This window comes from Olea europaea, unplaced genomic scaffold, assembly GCF_002742605.1.
Source record: "Olea europaea var. sylvestris unplaced genomic scaffold, O_europaea_v1 scaffold2062, whole genome shotgun sequence".
Lineage (NCBI taxonomy): Eukaryota > Viridiplantae > Streptophyta > Magnoliopsida > Lamiales > Oleaceae > Olea > Olea europaea.
Genome location: NW_019238535.1, coordinates 45,614 through 62,072, shown reverse-complemented (window position 1 = coordinate 62,072; position 16,459 = coordinate 45,614). Strand labels below are relative to the sequence as shown.

Below are 16,459 nucleotides of genomic sequence, written 5' to 3'. Positions count from 1 at the left end.
ACAGCCCCCAAAAAAAAAAAAAAAAAAACACACACACACACACATATATTGAATTCATGTAATAGGACAAAGATTTCCCATTCTTTAGCCGAAAAGATATGTGGCCATGAAAGAGAAAGAGGGATTAAGTATAACAGAATTGACTGGATGGTAGAGTCGTGGAAACGCTTCTTTCTTCCATATTTTGGACCTTAGCTCCATGGAACAATATTTTAATGTTGAAACACGGAAGAATTGAAATCTTAGATCAAAACACTATGTACTTTGAGACCCCGAAAAATGGACAAATTTCTTTTCTTAAGAACACATACAAGATTCGTTAGTAAAAATCGGATTAAATTGTCAACTGCCACTATTGGAAATAGGATTGACTAGCGATTCCGAAGGAACTGAATAGGAGGATCCGAACAAAATCGATGAAACAGAAGAAATCCGAGTGAATGGAAAGGAAAAAACTAAATAGATCCTATAATGAATTCAATTCCTGATTTCTTGTAATTAAAAGGGGGGAAATAAAAAAAATAGTGAAGAAAAGTTATTCAAAGTTATATACAAATCACTACCCGGAAGGAAGCCACTACGAAGAAGTTCCCGGAGTTATGAAGGAAGCTTCGAGCTCATATATATATTTCTTTTTTCTTTTTTTTAATTTATTTTATTTTATTTTTACTAGTGAAACTTGAATAGATTACTTTTTTGATATTATGGTAAAATATTATATTCAGAATATGCATGTTTTTACTTAAAAATAAGATTAAACAAAAATAAAGTTATTGCAAACATGTGTACTGGAAAAATGTATATTAATTTATAAGAATTAGATTCAAACTTCCCAATTTGCATTAAATATTAATATTTTAAATTTGAAAATATAGAAAAGAAATGTGTAACAGGACGAGGGGTAAAAAGGAATTATAAATTGATGTTAACCATGCTATCAAGCTAACTTGAGAAGTATGATCATTGCAATCTTAATGATTATGAAATTTCACTTTGATAGTTTTAGGGTAAAATTGAGCTCCACGTATATAAACAAAGGAATCAAAGTTGTCGGCTGAGGGCATAAATACATTTGGAAAATTGGATATGAAGTCAAAAATGGTATTGAGAATTGAAAAAACGGCCATTTTTAAAAACTTTTGCAAATAGAGTCGTTTTCATGTAAATAGATCAAAATATTCTTTTGTTAAAATTTCAAAAACTTTTACAAATATGGTCATTTTTATGTAGCTTAACAACATTTATTCAACTAGATTTGCAAAAAATAAAAATAAAAAGCCCTTATATGCAGTTTGGAACATGAACACTTGCTAAAAACTACCTGCTAAAACGTAATATATATTGAAACATACACATGTTTAATGTAGATTAAATTTTAAATCAAATTCGACAATTAATTTTAATAACACATTTCATGATATTCACAACTTTTCAATAAGATATATTATCAGTTTTATCAAAATCTATAAAAAAAAATTCATTTTTAGGCTTTAGGTATTCCAAACAGGATCGTATTTATTACTGTATGAAGGCAAATTTACTGAAGATGGACCCTGAAAAAGTCATCGGAGTATATTCTTATTTATATTTTGTCCATGTTGGGACCATTTTTATGATTGTACAGAGGTTATTCATATACAAAATATAACTATATAGAAATTTTACTATATAAATTAAATTGGCACGTCTCATCAAAACTATTAGAAAATAATAACATGAAATGATTAAAAGCTCTTTACTAATTGAAGGTTATGTACTTGCGTGCTTTCTTTGCATTCGTGTCGGTCCCCTTTCTACGAGGGGTAATCCTTTGTGTACACAATATATTCCTTACACCACATCATATGGAGAGGACCTACATATAATAAAATATTTGTGGACCCCCCTCATTGAGGGAGTATAACCCATTGTAAAAAGGTTGAACCCCAACCTTAAGGGTCCCCCACCGCCCCTACCCTGAAACATCGTGAGGGAGGTAAATTGCAGGTTATGCCTCCAAGGGTAAAGGGTGGAAGGTTGCTTGTACACGTGCACTTACTCAAGAGTCAAATCCATATTTCAGGATTCGAACCCTTGACGCAGCAGTCTCAAGCAAAGTTGGATTTCTCCACCCTCCCCTTTTACCACTTGGAGATGTGCCCTGGGGGCTAGTATAACCCATTGTAGATACTATGAAGGGTACATATAGCATTTTCCTTCTGCGTGGCTGCATTAATGTTTTAGCACGTCTATATATGTTTCTCTCAAGCCACCTTGTCATATTTTACACTTTTGTTTTGCACTAATTAATCCGCAATTAATGTTACTTAAAAGAAATGGAGTTTGGGAGTCACTTTCAACCAAGAAAATGAGTAAGGGGACAACCTAACAAATCTCCGAAAGAGACTTCCTTGAGCTTCCATTCCAACAGCAAATCTCGCAATATCGCCCGCTCCTTCATTCATTACTTTTTGACTCAAAAATTATCAAAAGATTCAAATATTTTACTAAAGAAAACAAAAGCAACGATAGGTACCTCCTTTTTCTCGTGCTTATTATTGACTTCCTTTTTGGTAAATGCACCACCCTCTTTTTTAATACTAGAAAAAAAATTATAATATGGTACGTCCTACCGAGATTTTTAGTTGGACTTATTTCATTTTGACATTAGAAGTAAGCCCCTAAAACTAGTACGTTTAAAATGTACGAAATAATGGCCATCTATATTTGCTAAATGAATTAAACAGGATGTACAGAAAAAAAACTAACAGAGTTCCTACAGACGAGTCTCATGGAGGTCGGGCTCACGTGGGCCTCGATGTATCATAAAATGGCCAAAAAAATGCCAACCCTACCACTGTGAGTAGTACGTAAAATATCTGTAGGTTTTCTTTCTGTACTTGCAGCTCGGTTCTTGCTAAATAATCAACATCATACATTTCAAATAATTGATCCAATGATTTTCTTATTAATGCTTTTTATGCAAATTTATTATGGATATATTTATGAACACACAAGTTTGGGACATATTCAGTGGTGAGTCTTGTCAATCAATAAAGCCCAAACTTTCGTTCCTCTTTTGATAACTATCTTTTTTGTGACGAATATAGTAGAGAGACAAAATAATTTGTGTCCAAATCTAGATTTTTTAAGAATAGTAAACAATTTTTGTCGTTGCAAAACATTTTAGTCGGTGCGTGGTTTGTACTGTTGAGAGAGAATTATCAAGAAAAAGGATTTATTATTATAAGATATCCTAGTTGGCAGTTTAGGTTTAAGAGAGAGAAAAATGCCGGCACAATTATAAATAGCAAATAAAAATGTTAATGATAACTTTAATGTTAGAGTAATGCTATTCGTAATGAAGGCTGCTAGTAGTCGTCTTAACTTGACAATTTGCTATTTGATACATAGATATGGTAGTTATTTTTTGAATTATGCATCAAATGAAAAACTTCTAAGTGTACGCCACATAGGGCGACTGCTGGTAGTTTTTACTGCGAATAGCATTATTCTTAATGTTAAGAATATAAAAATATGATTCTAAATAGTTTCCATCTTTTTGGACCAACCTGCACTAAAATTGAAAGAATGGGCATCAGAATGTGACAAAACATTGAACATGGACTCATCTATGACAGGTGGTATAGTGTGGGAACCGATGGTGCAAATTTTTTCTTACGTGTATATAGTTTGTATAAAAACAAGTTTTAAAAATTATTCTTCTCGTTTTTCATGAAGTTTTGAAGATAATAAAGATAATAGTTATTTAATATTACTTTAATTAATCATGTTGTAATAATAACTTTCTTTCGTACCCGTTCTAAATTGTTTCAAATTTGATTTAGCTTATTTTTCAAAAAATTATTTTTATTTTGTGAATTAAATGTCTCATATATTTTTTACATTTTTTTTTGCTCTTTGATAGCTATTTATAATTTATATAACAAAGACCAATACTAATCATCAAAAAAATATTTATCAGAGGTTCTTAAACCGAATTTGCATAGCTCAAATTATAACATTTTAAAAATAATATATATTTTTTTTTATAATTATCGTTGATCTCAAAAATTAAAATTACTCACACTATAAAAAATTAAAACGGAAGCACAAAAAAGGTTTGTTAGTGTGTTCGATACGTGTTCAATATAAAGGGGAGATCATGTGCCATTGTGATGTCAAACTGCAGGGTTTTGTCCTTTAACTTTTTTCGCTGTTATTCACATGAATCTTGCACAATTGGAAACTTTCTTCACCAGAACTAAAAACGCTTTTAGATAATTTTGTGGGTGATTATTTTCAGTCAATGTTATTGGCTAAATAATAATAAAAATATTACAACTTGACTAGGTAGATCCAAGTTAATTGAAAATGAATGCAACATGAGAGATATAATTCAAAATTTCAAGTTTTCACCTCACAATAGAGTTGAAAAAAGGGTGATGTGATGTTAACCCACGCAGCAATAGCAGCTCCGAAATCTACAAAAGATTGAATCAACCCAATAAAGTCAAGAAATTAAAGTTTAGAGTTCGATCCAAAAATAATGAATCAAAGAACCAATACAATCGCCGACAATATATTGACCCTCATTCTTCCTAATCTAGCATCTACTAATATTCCTTCATCAATGTCACTACTCGCTTCATTAATCATCACAATTCTCAACCCTAGGCTCCCGCTTACTTTGCCTCATTGCAGTGTGAATTTCTCTTGGTTGACCCCTATTAAATTGGCAAGCAATGAGGTCTTCCTTTCCATCCTCTCTTCTTGCTTATCCAACCCGTCCCTCACATCTTCAAAATAATCTCTTGAACCATTGTATCAATTCCTCCAATATGTTGACTTGATTGTTGTTCCTGCTTGAGGTAGAATCGTCTCTGTCATACATCCTAAATCTATACGAGTGTTTGCTTTATGTGTATACGCTCATATATCACTCAAATTGACTTTTTCTTTCTAATAGTTTTACAACTTTTGTATTTTTCCACTCAATGCTTTTGTCCAGGTGCTTCAGAGAACTAATTCGATCTCAACCAAGTTTTATTCTCGAAGAATTCAAATTAGGATGTGAGTGAGAATTTGTAACTTAGAAGACTCAAGAAAGGAAGAAAGGAATAAGCAAAAAGAATTTGACACATTTGAATGAGAACTATATTCATTCAAGAAAGTGGTTCTTGAATTTTGGTAGGACACGATTGTTACATATATATAACAACGAAATTGAACATTGTCAGTAATTTTCAAAATATTTTTCTGGTTAAAAAATTCAACTATGTACGATACCAGCAAAAAAGAAATAAACTTATTTGAGTGCTAAATTAGCTCAAAAATAACTTTTGAATTTTATTGATATTTTTATTTTATGGATTGAAGACTCAGAAAACGAAGAACATGAAGGATGAAAGGAAAAACAAAGGACTTAAACAAAAAAAAAATGATATAACCTTAATTTTTGGAACCTAAACTCTGATACCAATTAATGCAAACTCACATAGCTATAGTAACTCCAAAACCTACAAACATTGAAGCAATCCAAGAAAACCAAGAAATCAAAGTTTAGAGTTCGATCAAAAAATAATGAACCAAAGAATCGCGATAATATATTGATTATGTGTTCACTAGATTTAAGAATCTCACTTGAATAGTTAAAATGTCACTAGAAATAATTTTTGATAAATTCGTAATATTAGTTCAATGAAGAATAAGGAATTCAAAGCAAAAATTGCTCACAAAATAATCTCTCAATTTTGATGTCTAAATGAATGTCTTTAACAATATAAATAATGAGTCCTATTTATAGGGAACTTATAAAATCCTAACAAAAAAGGAATTGAAATGTAACAATACTAAAAGTTACCATAAAGTAGAGTTTTTTAATATAAATAAAAGATATTGCGAAAATTGAAAAAGATTTTTGCGACCATAATGAACTATGCGGCTGCATAGTGTACTTCTATGTCGTCGAATAGACCATGCAAAATTTTGCCAGTTAGCCTCGGTATTGAGCTGGCAATTATGTGGTTTCATAGTTGAAGTCTCTCTTGTCTCCGGTCGTCGCTTATACCAAGTTAATCCACTCAGTGTCTTTCTTCGAACCCAACATGAAATTTGTTGATTTGCTTACACTGATCAATGTTTCGTCCACTGTGACTTGAGCAAATAATTTTAACCCTCTTCGCCCGTGACCTAGTCATAAGCCCTTCTTCAATAATCAATGGATCCTTACTTGGATTTGCCTTCGTTCCTTTGATCACATCATGATGTTATGAAAAGTCAAAGTGATGGAGATCAACAACTTCGAGTACGCGTCTTAATGGTTATGATAACATGAGACAACACTACCTATATTCTCTCTCGACATTCTTAGGAATGGGTAAAGACATGCAAACTTCTGTACATATTGATATTCGCCCTACATCAACCAAGGTCGAGCCTATATAGAGATAGAGTAATGTTATTTAGCACTACCGATATTACAATACCATATAAGTTTAGGTGTTATTAAGTGATATTAAATGAAATGTACAATTAAATAAGTAATTTAGTTTTAGATTTCATTAAGGCACTCATACAATATCATCTAAATTAGTGTCGTAGCACCATGTATACTAGATAAAGTTGATTTATGAAGGCAAGTATAGAAGTCAAGCAAAGAATAAGATAACGAGTCACGCTACCTGTACAAAATATGTTGACAAAGTTGGTTTACAAAACATTTACACCAATAATTTCAAAAACACTTTTTAAATCATTTGAAATCAAAGGTCAAGATTCTGCCAACACTTGTTTTGTTGACTTATTTTCTACAACTAGATTACTTGTAAGATAGCTTGCCTTAAGCTTCTCGTAAAAGAATTCATAGAGATAGGACCTTTGTGTCTCTCCATAAGATTCTCCCTATGCCCCATATTCTCTCTCGAAGTAGCATTGGAGAAAGAGTCCTATATGCATTTTAGATATAGAAGCAACCTAGCATTACTATTAATGGAGGAAGGCGAGATTTGCTTAGATATCATTGTTGGCCATGTTTTAAAACATAGTATCTCTTATTTTTTTTTGTCCAAAATGTCAATTTTGATGCAGGAATTTATATCATCGAAGTTTTACAAACTTGTAATTGATTACGCCCTTGTTTGAGCCACATTATTTCAACAAGAATACATTTTTGAATAGTGTATTGATGAGAAATGTGTGGTTAAAAAATTAAGAAAAAAGTTTTGAATTTTACGTGTAATATTATTTTATTGAAAAATGTTTGCTTGAAATGATATCAAATCACTATTTAAGAATGTAATTTTTTTTTTTAAATGTGGGTCAAACACATATTTATATTTGTGAAAAGGGTTGTTATTCTAGTAACTAGTTATATTTAAGGGAAAATTGCAGCCGACGTACCAAACCTTTTGTTTATTAGTAGACTTTGTCCAAACCTTTCATTTGTGCCACCCACCGACGGTACCAAACATTTCAAAAATTCTCACTTGAAATCCAAATAGATAGTTTCTGTTAGTTAATCTGTTAGTTGATCATAAGTCCATGAACTGACCAAATGTTGACTAATTTTAAAAGGTTAAAACGGTAAATTTATATTTTCTATAATAAAACAATTAAAAATACAAATCCACTTCATCTTCCCCACTCACCCCTCACACCCCCATCCCACCCAAACCCTAAAAGAAAAAAACTAAAACCCACCTACTTCCCAGACACCGTCACCCACCGCACCGCCACCATCTCACCCTCTTCCGCCATGCCACGCTTGCATCCATTCGCCCTGGCTACTTTGCCGTATCCTGTCTAGGAACCACCAAGTCCAAACACAAAATTGCCTTCTTGTTCCTTACAAATTTAGATCTCCATTTTGCCAGATTTGGGAACTCTTCTTCAACCACCACCAAGGACTTTACAATATCTATATCCACACCGATCCCTTCTCCAGAATTACTCCTCCTGGTGAGGGCATTTGAAGGCCGTTTCATCGCCGCGAAACTCACTTAACATGCCACCCCCACTCTCATCTCCGCCGCATGCCGCCTCCTTGCCACCGCCCTCCTTGATGACTCTTTAAATTCCTACTTCGCCATCGTCTCCCCGAACTACATCCCGCTCCACTCATTCCAATTTATGTATAATACTTTACTTTATTCATCAAAAACAAATCTGGTATTTTTAGTTTCGAATTTCAGATCTAAAACACAAAGTTAGTTGTTGAGAGCTTTAGCCGAGGTATTGGTGAAGGGAAGACGATGGTGGCAGTTGGCCTAGGTGGCGACAATGGTCAGCGGCCAGGGTAGCAGTGGCAATGGTGACCTGGGTGCGGTGGCAGTGATTTTGAGGCAAAGAAGAATTGGGTTATCCTTTTTTATTATTTATTATTTAATTTTTTTTAATTTATATAAAAAATGTAAATTTACCCATTTACCCTCTGACAGATTAGTCAACATTTGGTCAGATCATGGACTTACGGTCAACTAACAGTCAAAGTAACAAAAACCATCAATTTGAACTTCAAGTGAGAATTTTTGAAAGGTCTGGCATCATGGGTGGCACAAATAAAATGTTTGGACAAAGTCTGCTAATAAATGAAAGGTTTGGTACCTCGATTGAAATTTTCCCTAAATTTAATTGCCAAAACTTCACGATAAATTCATGACTAAATCTTGTCTTAATTTCTTTTTGACTAATTATTCATAAAGAAAAAGGAAAAGAAGATTACTATGATATCCCTATAAACCCCCTTTTCAATGCTATTTCAAAAAATGAGAAAAAATAAAAATTTAAAGAATCAAGGTTAGGTTTACTATGGTTTTTATACCCACCGGTTTCACTTGCTAGTCAGCAACTCTATCGCATTTTCGCTATAAAAACACTCTTGTCACTCACTCTCTCTCCCCATTATTTGCTCCACTCTGTCTTGCCAGTTCAGTCCCTCTCTCTCTTCCTTGTCTGCAAAATGCCGCAATACTTCTCTGTCTCTCTTCTATCTTAAAGCTATAGAAAGAACAAGAAGTATTGCTTGGTTCACACTGAGTAAAGTACAGATCTGTACTGAGCAGTGAGCATCCCCTGTTTCAGAGAGAGAGAGAGAGAGAGAGAGAGATAAGCAAAAATGGCTGAGGTTTCTGCGAAGAGTTTTATACCGGAATCATTCCCGGGATCGACGAGTGATATTGCCGGCCAAATCGGGCTCCTATGGGAACTGATTAAAGCTCCATTGATAGTGCCTCTGCTGAGAATTTCTGTATACATATGCCTGGCCATGTCCATTATGGTGTTCATCGAGAGACTTTATATGGGAGTCGTTATAATCCTTGTTAAACTGTTTATGAAGAAGCCCGAAAAGAGATACAAATGGGAGCCAATGCGTGATGATTTGGAGATTGGCAACGCTGCTTTTCCTATGGTTCTTGTTCAGATCCCCATGTTCAATGAAAAAGAGGTCTACTCTCTCTCTCTCTCTCTCACACACACACACACACACACACTGGAATGTGAGAAAAAATTGCTAATATTTTCTTGATTTTTGACAGGTTTATAAGATCTCCATTGGAGCAGCTTGTAATCTTTCGTGGCCTGCTGACCGTTTGATTATTCAAGTTCTTGATGATTCTACCGATTTCGTAATCAAGGTATACATCACATCACAAATCCTCAATTTTGATTTTTTTAAACATATTTACCGTTTATTTTTATTTTTTAAGAATGATGATTATAATTATGTTAATTATTGATTAGTTTTTGAGAATATCATTAATTACGTGTCTAAAACCGACATTATTATTGGCTGTTTTTTTCTTGGGTTTGTAATTAAAATCTAGCCCCACGTTGTAGGATATGGTCGAGAAAGAATGCATTAGATGGGCAAGCAAAGGCATTAACATTAGGTACCAAATTAGAGAAACAAGAGGGGGTTACAAGGCAGGAGCTCTTAAAGAAGGTCTCAAACGGGACTATGTCAAAGATTGTGAATACGTCGTCATTTTCGATGCTGATTTTCGACCCGAACAGGATTTTCTTCAGCGAGCCGTTCCTTTTCTAGTACACAATCCCAATATTGCCCTCGTACAAGCTCGATGGAGGTTCGGTAGGTTTCACACTCTTAATAGCAATTAGCTACGCTCTCTTATATGTTATATGCAAAAGCGTCGGTGGTATTGTTATGTTGTCATTAATGCTATTATATGTAACAGTAAGTGTGTAGGCATAATGGTAATTTAAAAAATATAATTAATTACATATTCTATTGGTTATTTTTCTTTTTAAATTGGTGCTTCTTGGAATGTTGCAAAATCATGTGTGGTTATAGGGTCCACCAAGACACTATTACTCATGTCATGGGTCTATTTACGTGCCCATCGGCCACACATCACGGCGATAAAGTTGGTTTAGGGTTTAACAACTAACATTTAATAATATTACAAAATAATAACTAATGTTTACCTAGCACTTAGTCATGGATTGAGTTTCCGGCTAAACTCGTCTTGGTTCGATACATGAGTCGCTTGAGTTCATTTTGAGTCGAGCTTATTTTTCCCACGAGCCAACTCGTTTGTGATCATTACAAATTTGTAACATTTATGTATACATGTATATTCTATAGGGAAACAATAAATAAAATACCTATTCTTAAGGGGTCAATGAATGAAATATTAATTCTTGTCTTGATTTTGCAAAACGGTCTTAATTAGCCCATTTAACTATCTTTAATTAGCCTAATGAGGTGCAGCGTTGTCAGCCTGTTATTAATATATATATCATTATTCAATGTCCAATGACGAAAATATCCCGAATTTAAGAGTCATCCCCGGATTAGCAGGCGTGGAAGTGCTACATATCCGGGGTAGTTTTGTCCTTTACTGAACGACAAAGAAACAATTAAATTCCTTGACGTTTCGTAACAACGAGGATATAGTTGTAAAAATTACTCCACGTGCTATTATGCGCTTGCTCAGAGCTGACAGGTACATTAGTGGGCCTTCACTGGCCCACTCACTCACCAGTCACCGTTCACTCCTCACCCTTCCCCAAAAAAAATAAAAAATAAAAAATGACAAATAAAATTAAAACATTATTTACATTTTTGTACACCGACAGATTGTGTGTGTGTGTATTTACAAGTTGTTCTTACATGACTTGGTCCAATTATTTTAATGTTCTTAAAATATAACGAGTCAATATTGAATTGTTCATATGACAGTACAACTTTTAGAACATACGAATAATTGGAATCAAACAATTGAAATGCTAATGAAAATTGTTAAAACCTGGTTGGTATTTCAGTGAATTCGAATGAGTGTTTGTTGACAAGAATGCAAGAAATGTCTTTGGATTACCACTTTACGGTCGAGCAAGAAGTGGGATCATCTACTCATGCTTTCTTTGGCTTCAATGGTAAGTTCATGTACTTAATTGGTTAATTAATTATTTGGTTAATTACTTAATTGTTACTCAACACTAAAGATATTTAAGCTGCAATGTCGCATATATGCACGTGCCTAGCTTTATTATTGAGTTACGTGAATGCTTTTTTGTTTTCGTTTCAAAAAAAAGTGGTTGATGCATATCGAATAATGTAACTTTTAAATTCTAAAATGGCATTCCACTAGTAATAGTTGTTGATAAATTAGAGAAGATTTTAACAAAACTTCGTAATTTCAGGAACTGGTGGTATATGGAGAATAGCAGCAATCAATGAGGCAGGAGGGTGGAAAGATAGAACAACTGTTGAGGACATGGATTTGGCAGTTAGAGCTGGTCTCAAGGGCTGGAAATTTCTTTATCTTGGAGACCTCCAGGTACTAAATCGAATTGTTTGTCTAGTCAATTTGTTTGTTTATCCATTTAGGTTACATTGGTACTTAGTCGTGAACATGTCTACATCTGAATTCGACTCGACTCGACAGGACAAGATTGTACAAGATTTTTTGACAGAAATCTATATGTCAACTTCTAATTATGTTTGGTTTCTCATTAGGTGAAAAGTGAGCTTCCTAGTACGTTTAAAGCCTTTCGTTATCAGCAGCATCGATGGTCTTGTGGTCCAGCTAATTTATTCAGAAAAATGGTTATGGAAATTGCTAAGAATAAGGTTTGTTTATTAACCTTATAATTGCCTTTTGGTTTATTGTACAATGAACTCAAAATCTTATGTTTTTTTACTGATTTTTGCAGAAAGTGTCTCTATGGGAGAAGTTTTATGTAATCTACAGCTTCTTCTTCGTGAGGAAGATCATAGCTCACATGTTCACTTTCTTCTTTTACTGTGTTGTACTCCCATTGACAATTTTGGTACCTGAAGTTAATGTTCCAAAATGGGGAGCCATTTATATTCCTTGCATCATCACAACTCTAAACTCAGTCGGAACTCCAAGGTCGGGTTTTTGTACTAATCGCAATGCTGAATTCGCGTTACCATATAATTAACTAATGAAAATTTTCTTGTTATTCAGGTCTTTTCATTTATTGTTTTATTGGATCCTGTTCGAGAACGTGATGTCTTTTCACCGTACCAAGGCTACCATCATCGGTCTGCTTGAGGCTAAGAGAGCTAACGAATGGGTTGTTACTGAAAAACTCGGAGATGGTCTCAAGAACAAGTCCGACAACAAGCCAGCACCAAAAAAATTCAGATTTAAACTCGGAGACAGGTAAAATCCTTCGACTATGTTATTATTTCGTGATCAAGAGAGGATATATATATATATATATATCTGCGTTTGAATGTTTATGTAAACTGCTCCATGCCCTCATATTGTGCAGAATTCTAATACACGAGCTGGGCTTCGCTGCATTTCTATTCATCTGTGGATGCTACGACTTTCTATATGGAAAGAACAACTATTTCATATACCTATTTCTTCAAGTTATCACATTCACAATCGCGGGATTTGGCTACATGGGAACAATAGTCCTGAGTTAATTAAATTCATGTATCGGCAGAGTCGTGTATTTCTAGTATACACAAATGTATACAAGATTGCTCTAGTTTGGTTAAATTTCTATAATATATTACTCAGAAGGAGAACAAATCATTTGTCTAGGACAGCAGAAATTGATCGAGACTTCTTAAAAATCTAGGGCAAAATGCCCTGGAAACAGCAGGAAGTGTGCAAAAAAGGGCTTGCTGTTTGCATATTATATAGTCAAGAAAAGATTGAAGCAGCAGAAATTACATCAGAAAAACAGAGAACATGCAAAGTAGTGTTTTGTTATCCAGTTTATAGTGCTTGTAGTTGTGTGACATTGTATTTTATTTTCTAACGCATCTTTAGTCATTTTGTATTTCAGATTTTGTATGATTTTTTCCCATATTTCATTTGTAGTAATGCAATATGTTTATCTGGTTATATGTCATATTTAGGGACCATTTGCCCGGATCTATGCTTTAACTTTTGTTTCTTGTAAAAGAGAGAGCTTCTCGAAGAAGTCGCTTTATTTTTTTTTTCTCTAAAAACTCTTTTAATTAGACAAAGCACTTTGAGATAATTATTCCAATAAATTCAAAAGCAACTTTTTAGTAACTTAAATTGTCGTTAGTCGTCATTTTCGAAATTTTCGTAACATTGCAAGCTCTAGTACATAAAGTCCCTGTTTGGTATGGATTAAAATCTAAAATGTAATATATGTCAAAGTCAACAATTAATTTTAACCACATATTTTATGGGATCCACAACTTTTAATTGTACATTTCATCAACTTTTATTAAATTCTATTAAAAATATGATTTCAATCTCAAACATATAGGGGGATAGTTAAATACCAATCGAAATCTTAACGGATTCTTCAACCCATTATGAGAAAAAGGGATTTACCTATACTACAGATAAAAATGAACTTCTTTCACTTATTCGAATAGAAAAATTGTTGAGGAATTACATCAAAACCCTCGAATCTTTGTCCTAACTCGTGGTTATTTTAAGTTACAAAACCAAAATGGTACGAATCAAGAACTGAACTCAAACTTTTCAACGTGCTTACTATATGTTTCGATAAAGACAGGACAAGAAAATAATTATTGTCGCGTCTTTAGGTCTCATTGAAACTCTAATGTTTTTAGTCTTTAAACTCATATCATTGATATAATTATAATCTTATCTTCTATCAAGTACAGGGCTTATTCTAGAAGTCAATATTATAAGAATACTTTTCTCCCCCGGGGTTTAAGCAATAGATTGAGCATGAAATTGCTCAATTTTGTAAGTCTCTTCTCATTTAAGTATTATCATTAGCCTTTCTCACTTCTGCTTGTACTGATGAAAGGGAAGTGCAAGCCCATTATCATTATCTTATCCTAAATCAATGCCAAGTTACAATTTTTGAGGTATCTCAGCGTTAAAGTGATACAAGGAACAACCATGAGCAATAATATTTAATTAGCAAACTATTTGTCAAATAACTATGCACTTATACTAAATATGCCTGATAAACAATGAGTCATGGATTTCATTCCTTCCTCAAAGAGGTTCGGGTCATCATTCTGATAAATCTTCGATCTTATCACTTGAGTTAGGCTTTGATTTTAAACAAGCTCAAGTCATGAATAAGTTCTTTGCCTACTCAAGATTATGACACATCGTTCGGACAATCCGATAGAATTTACGTACGATTTCAGAAAAAGACACAAATTCACATTTCTACAAAAATGAATATCTAATCTTCTTTTGTTGAGGTGTCTTCTCAATCCTGCCGTGCATTACAAACTTGTCCCTCCTCTTTTCCATTATTGCACCAATTCTAACAATGTCAATGAATAATTCCAGGGCAAAAACAAAATGCTTCTTTCTCTAAATGCCCATAATGTAGGGCTGCATTACCATCCAACTAGTTTTATTCAGACTTGAGGTCCTTATTTATTGCATTATCTGGCAGCCTGGACCACCCCCACGGAATATTCTGAATTAATTCAGGTTTAGCTCTTTCGTGTGGATGAAAATTAACTTGTTTCAAAACTTGTCTGAGTTTCAATTAATGATATATGTGCTAAACCATATCATATAAAAGTTAAAAATGGGGGAAAAAAAGGTATATGTATTTCCAAAAATTAATTTAATCGTATTGATATAATTTGTCTTCCATACAATGTTATACAGTCTCATAAACAACATAAGATGTTAGCTATATAATTTTATTTATTTACAACACATTTGTAATAGTGACTCATGCATTTGAAATTGTGGAAATTATACCACACATTACTTTAAAAATTCAACATTCTAAAATCGGGTTGGAAGTTAAATTATTCAAAAATCAGATTTTTTAAATATATTAATTATTTAAATAAACATTAATAATTGTATCTCTAATTAAATTAAACCTACATATTTAGGGTTGGACAAAACTTCTGAGCCGACTTGAACCGAATCAAGCGTTTCTTCTTAAATTAAATACCCAAATGGGTATCTGAATCGAGAACCGACGGGCTCGGTTCGATTCTCGATTCTAATCGAAAAATCGAATCTCTCTAATTTTTTAATTAATTTATTTTAAATAAGCTAAATTATTCTAAATAAATTTGCTAATTAGTAAATTCAACTCAAACACAAAATATATGATTTTCGTATTTCTAATTTTGAGTTCAAAACCAACTTAATTAAATTGATCTGAGTTTTATCTAAATTTGTTATTTTATCGTAGTGTCGTTTCTACTGTTCTGAAAAAATCGAATTGAAACTCGACAACGCCTCTCTTAATTATTTTGAGCTCACTACCTTCTTCTTCATGTGATTTTAGTAATCAAATCTATGAAGAACTCAATAAAGAGAGACGCAAAAGACGTATAAGATTGGACCACGTTATTTTGTAAGAGCTAAGATTAAATATATCATTAGTTAAATTAATGTAATTTTGTAAATATTAAAAAAATTAATTATAATAAGGAACTTGGGAATCGAATGGAATCGAACTGAAACGAATTGAGCCGAATGGAATCAAACTCGAACAATTCTATAATTATATTAGGACTCGACGGTTTCACTTACTAAATACCTGAAATTTCGATTCGACTTACTAAATACATGAAAATGTTAGATCCAATTCAGTTATCCTTAGAACCGAACCGAACTGAATTGGACCATGTTTAGCCCTATACATATTCAACATTTCATTTTCAAACCCTAATTATCTCTCTTATTTTTACTCTCTCTACTGTCTTCCTTCTCCTTCTCTCCTTTCATTCTCCACCAATAATTTTCTTCCCAATCCCATCGGAAGACAAGAAGGCGCCACCAGAGGACCTCCCTGAGCACTATGATGTCATTGTGATAACATCCTAGCTGCCTCAAGTGACAATGTTGAGGCTACTTCAAACTCATCGTTGCTAGGAGTTATTGTCGAAAATTGCCGCCAACAAGATCCTTACACGATTTGCTATTTGCTGCTACGCATTCCTCCTCCTTTCTCCATCCCTGATCCATTTTTTTCTAGGCCAAAGGGTTCTGTGTTATTCGGTTGTGGTGTGATGTGGGTGCATTGTTGT

General features: G+C 33.4%; 1 protein-coding gene across 1 annotated transcript; it reads left to right on the top strand.

Moving 5' to 3' along the window:
* The first annotated feature begins 9,094 nt into the window (after nucleotides 1-9,094).
* On the top strand, nucleotides 9,095-13,361 carry LOC111379915 (glucomannan 4-beta-mannosyltransferase 2-like). Its single transcript, XM_023003359.1, has 9 exons — nucleotides 9,095-9,424; nucleotides 9,516-9,614; nucleotides 9,817-10,069; nucleotides 11,266-11,376; nucleotides 11,644-11,780; nucleotides 11,960-12,073; nucleotides 12,157-12,356; nucleotides 12,435-12,632; nucleotides 12,745-13,361. The coding sequence occupies exons 1-9, from the start codon at nucleotides 9,095-9,097 to the stop codon at nucleotides 12,902-12,904; spliced, it is 1,602 nt and encodes a 533-aa protein (XP_022859127.1). The 3' UTR covers nucleotides 12,905-13,361.
* The last annotated feature ends 3,098 nt before the right edge of the window (nucleotides 13,362-16,459 follow it).

What these genes read in the sequence shown, in the direction of transcription:
- LOC111379915 (XM_023003359.1), top strand. Translation starts at nt 9,095, where the DNA reads ATGGCTGAGGTTTCTGCGAAGAGTTTTATACCGGAATCATTCCCGGGA. An exon ending in CTACCGATTTCGTAATCAAG is followed by an intron (nt 9,615 to 9,816) that starts GTATACATCACA and finishes CCCACGTTGTAG; the next exon opens with GATATGGTCGAGAAAGAATG. An exon ending in TGCTTTCTTTGGCTTCAATG is followed by an intron (nt 11,377 to 11,643) that starts GTAAGTTCATGT and finishes TCGTAATTTCAG; the next exon opens with GAACTGGTGGTATATGGAGA.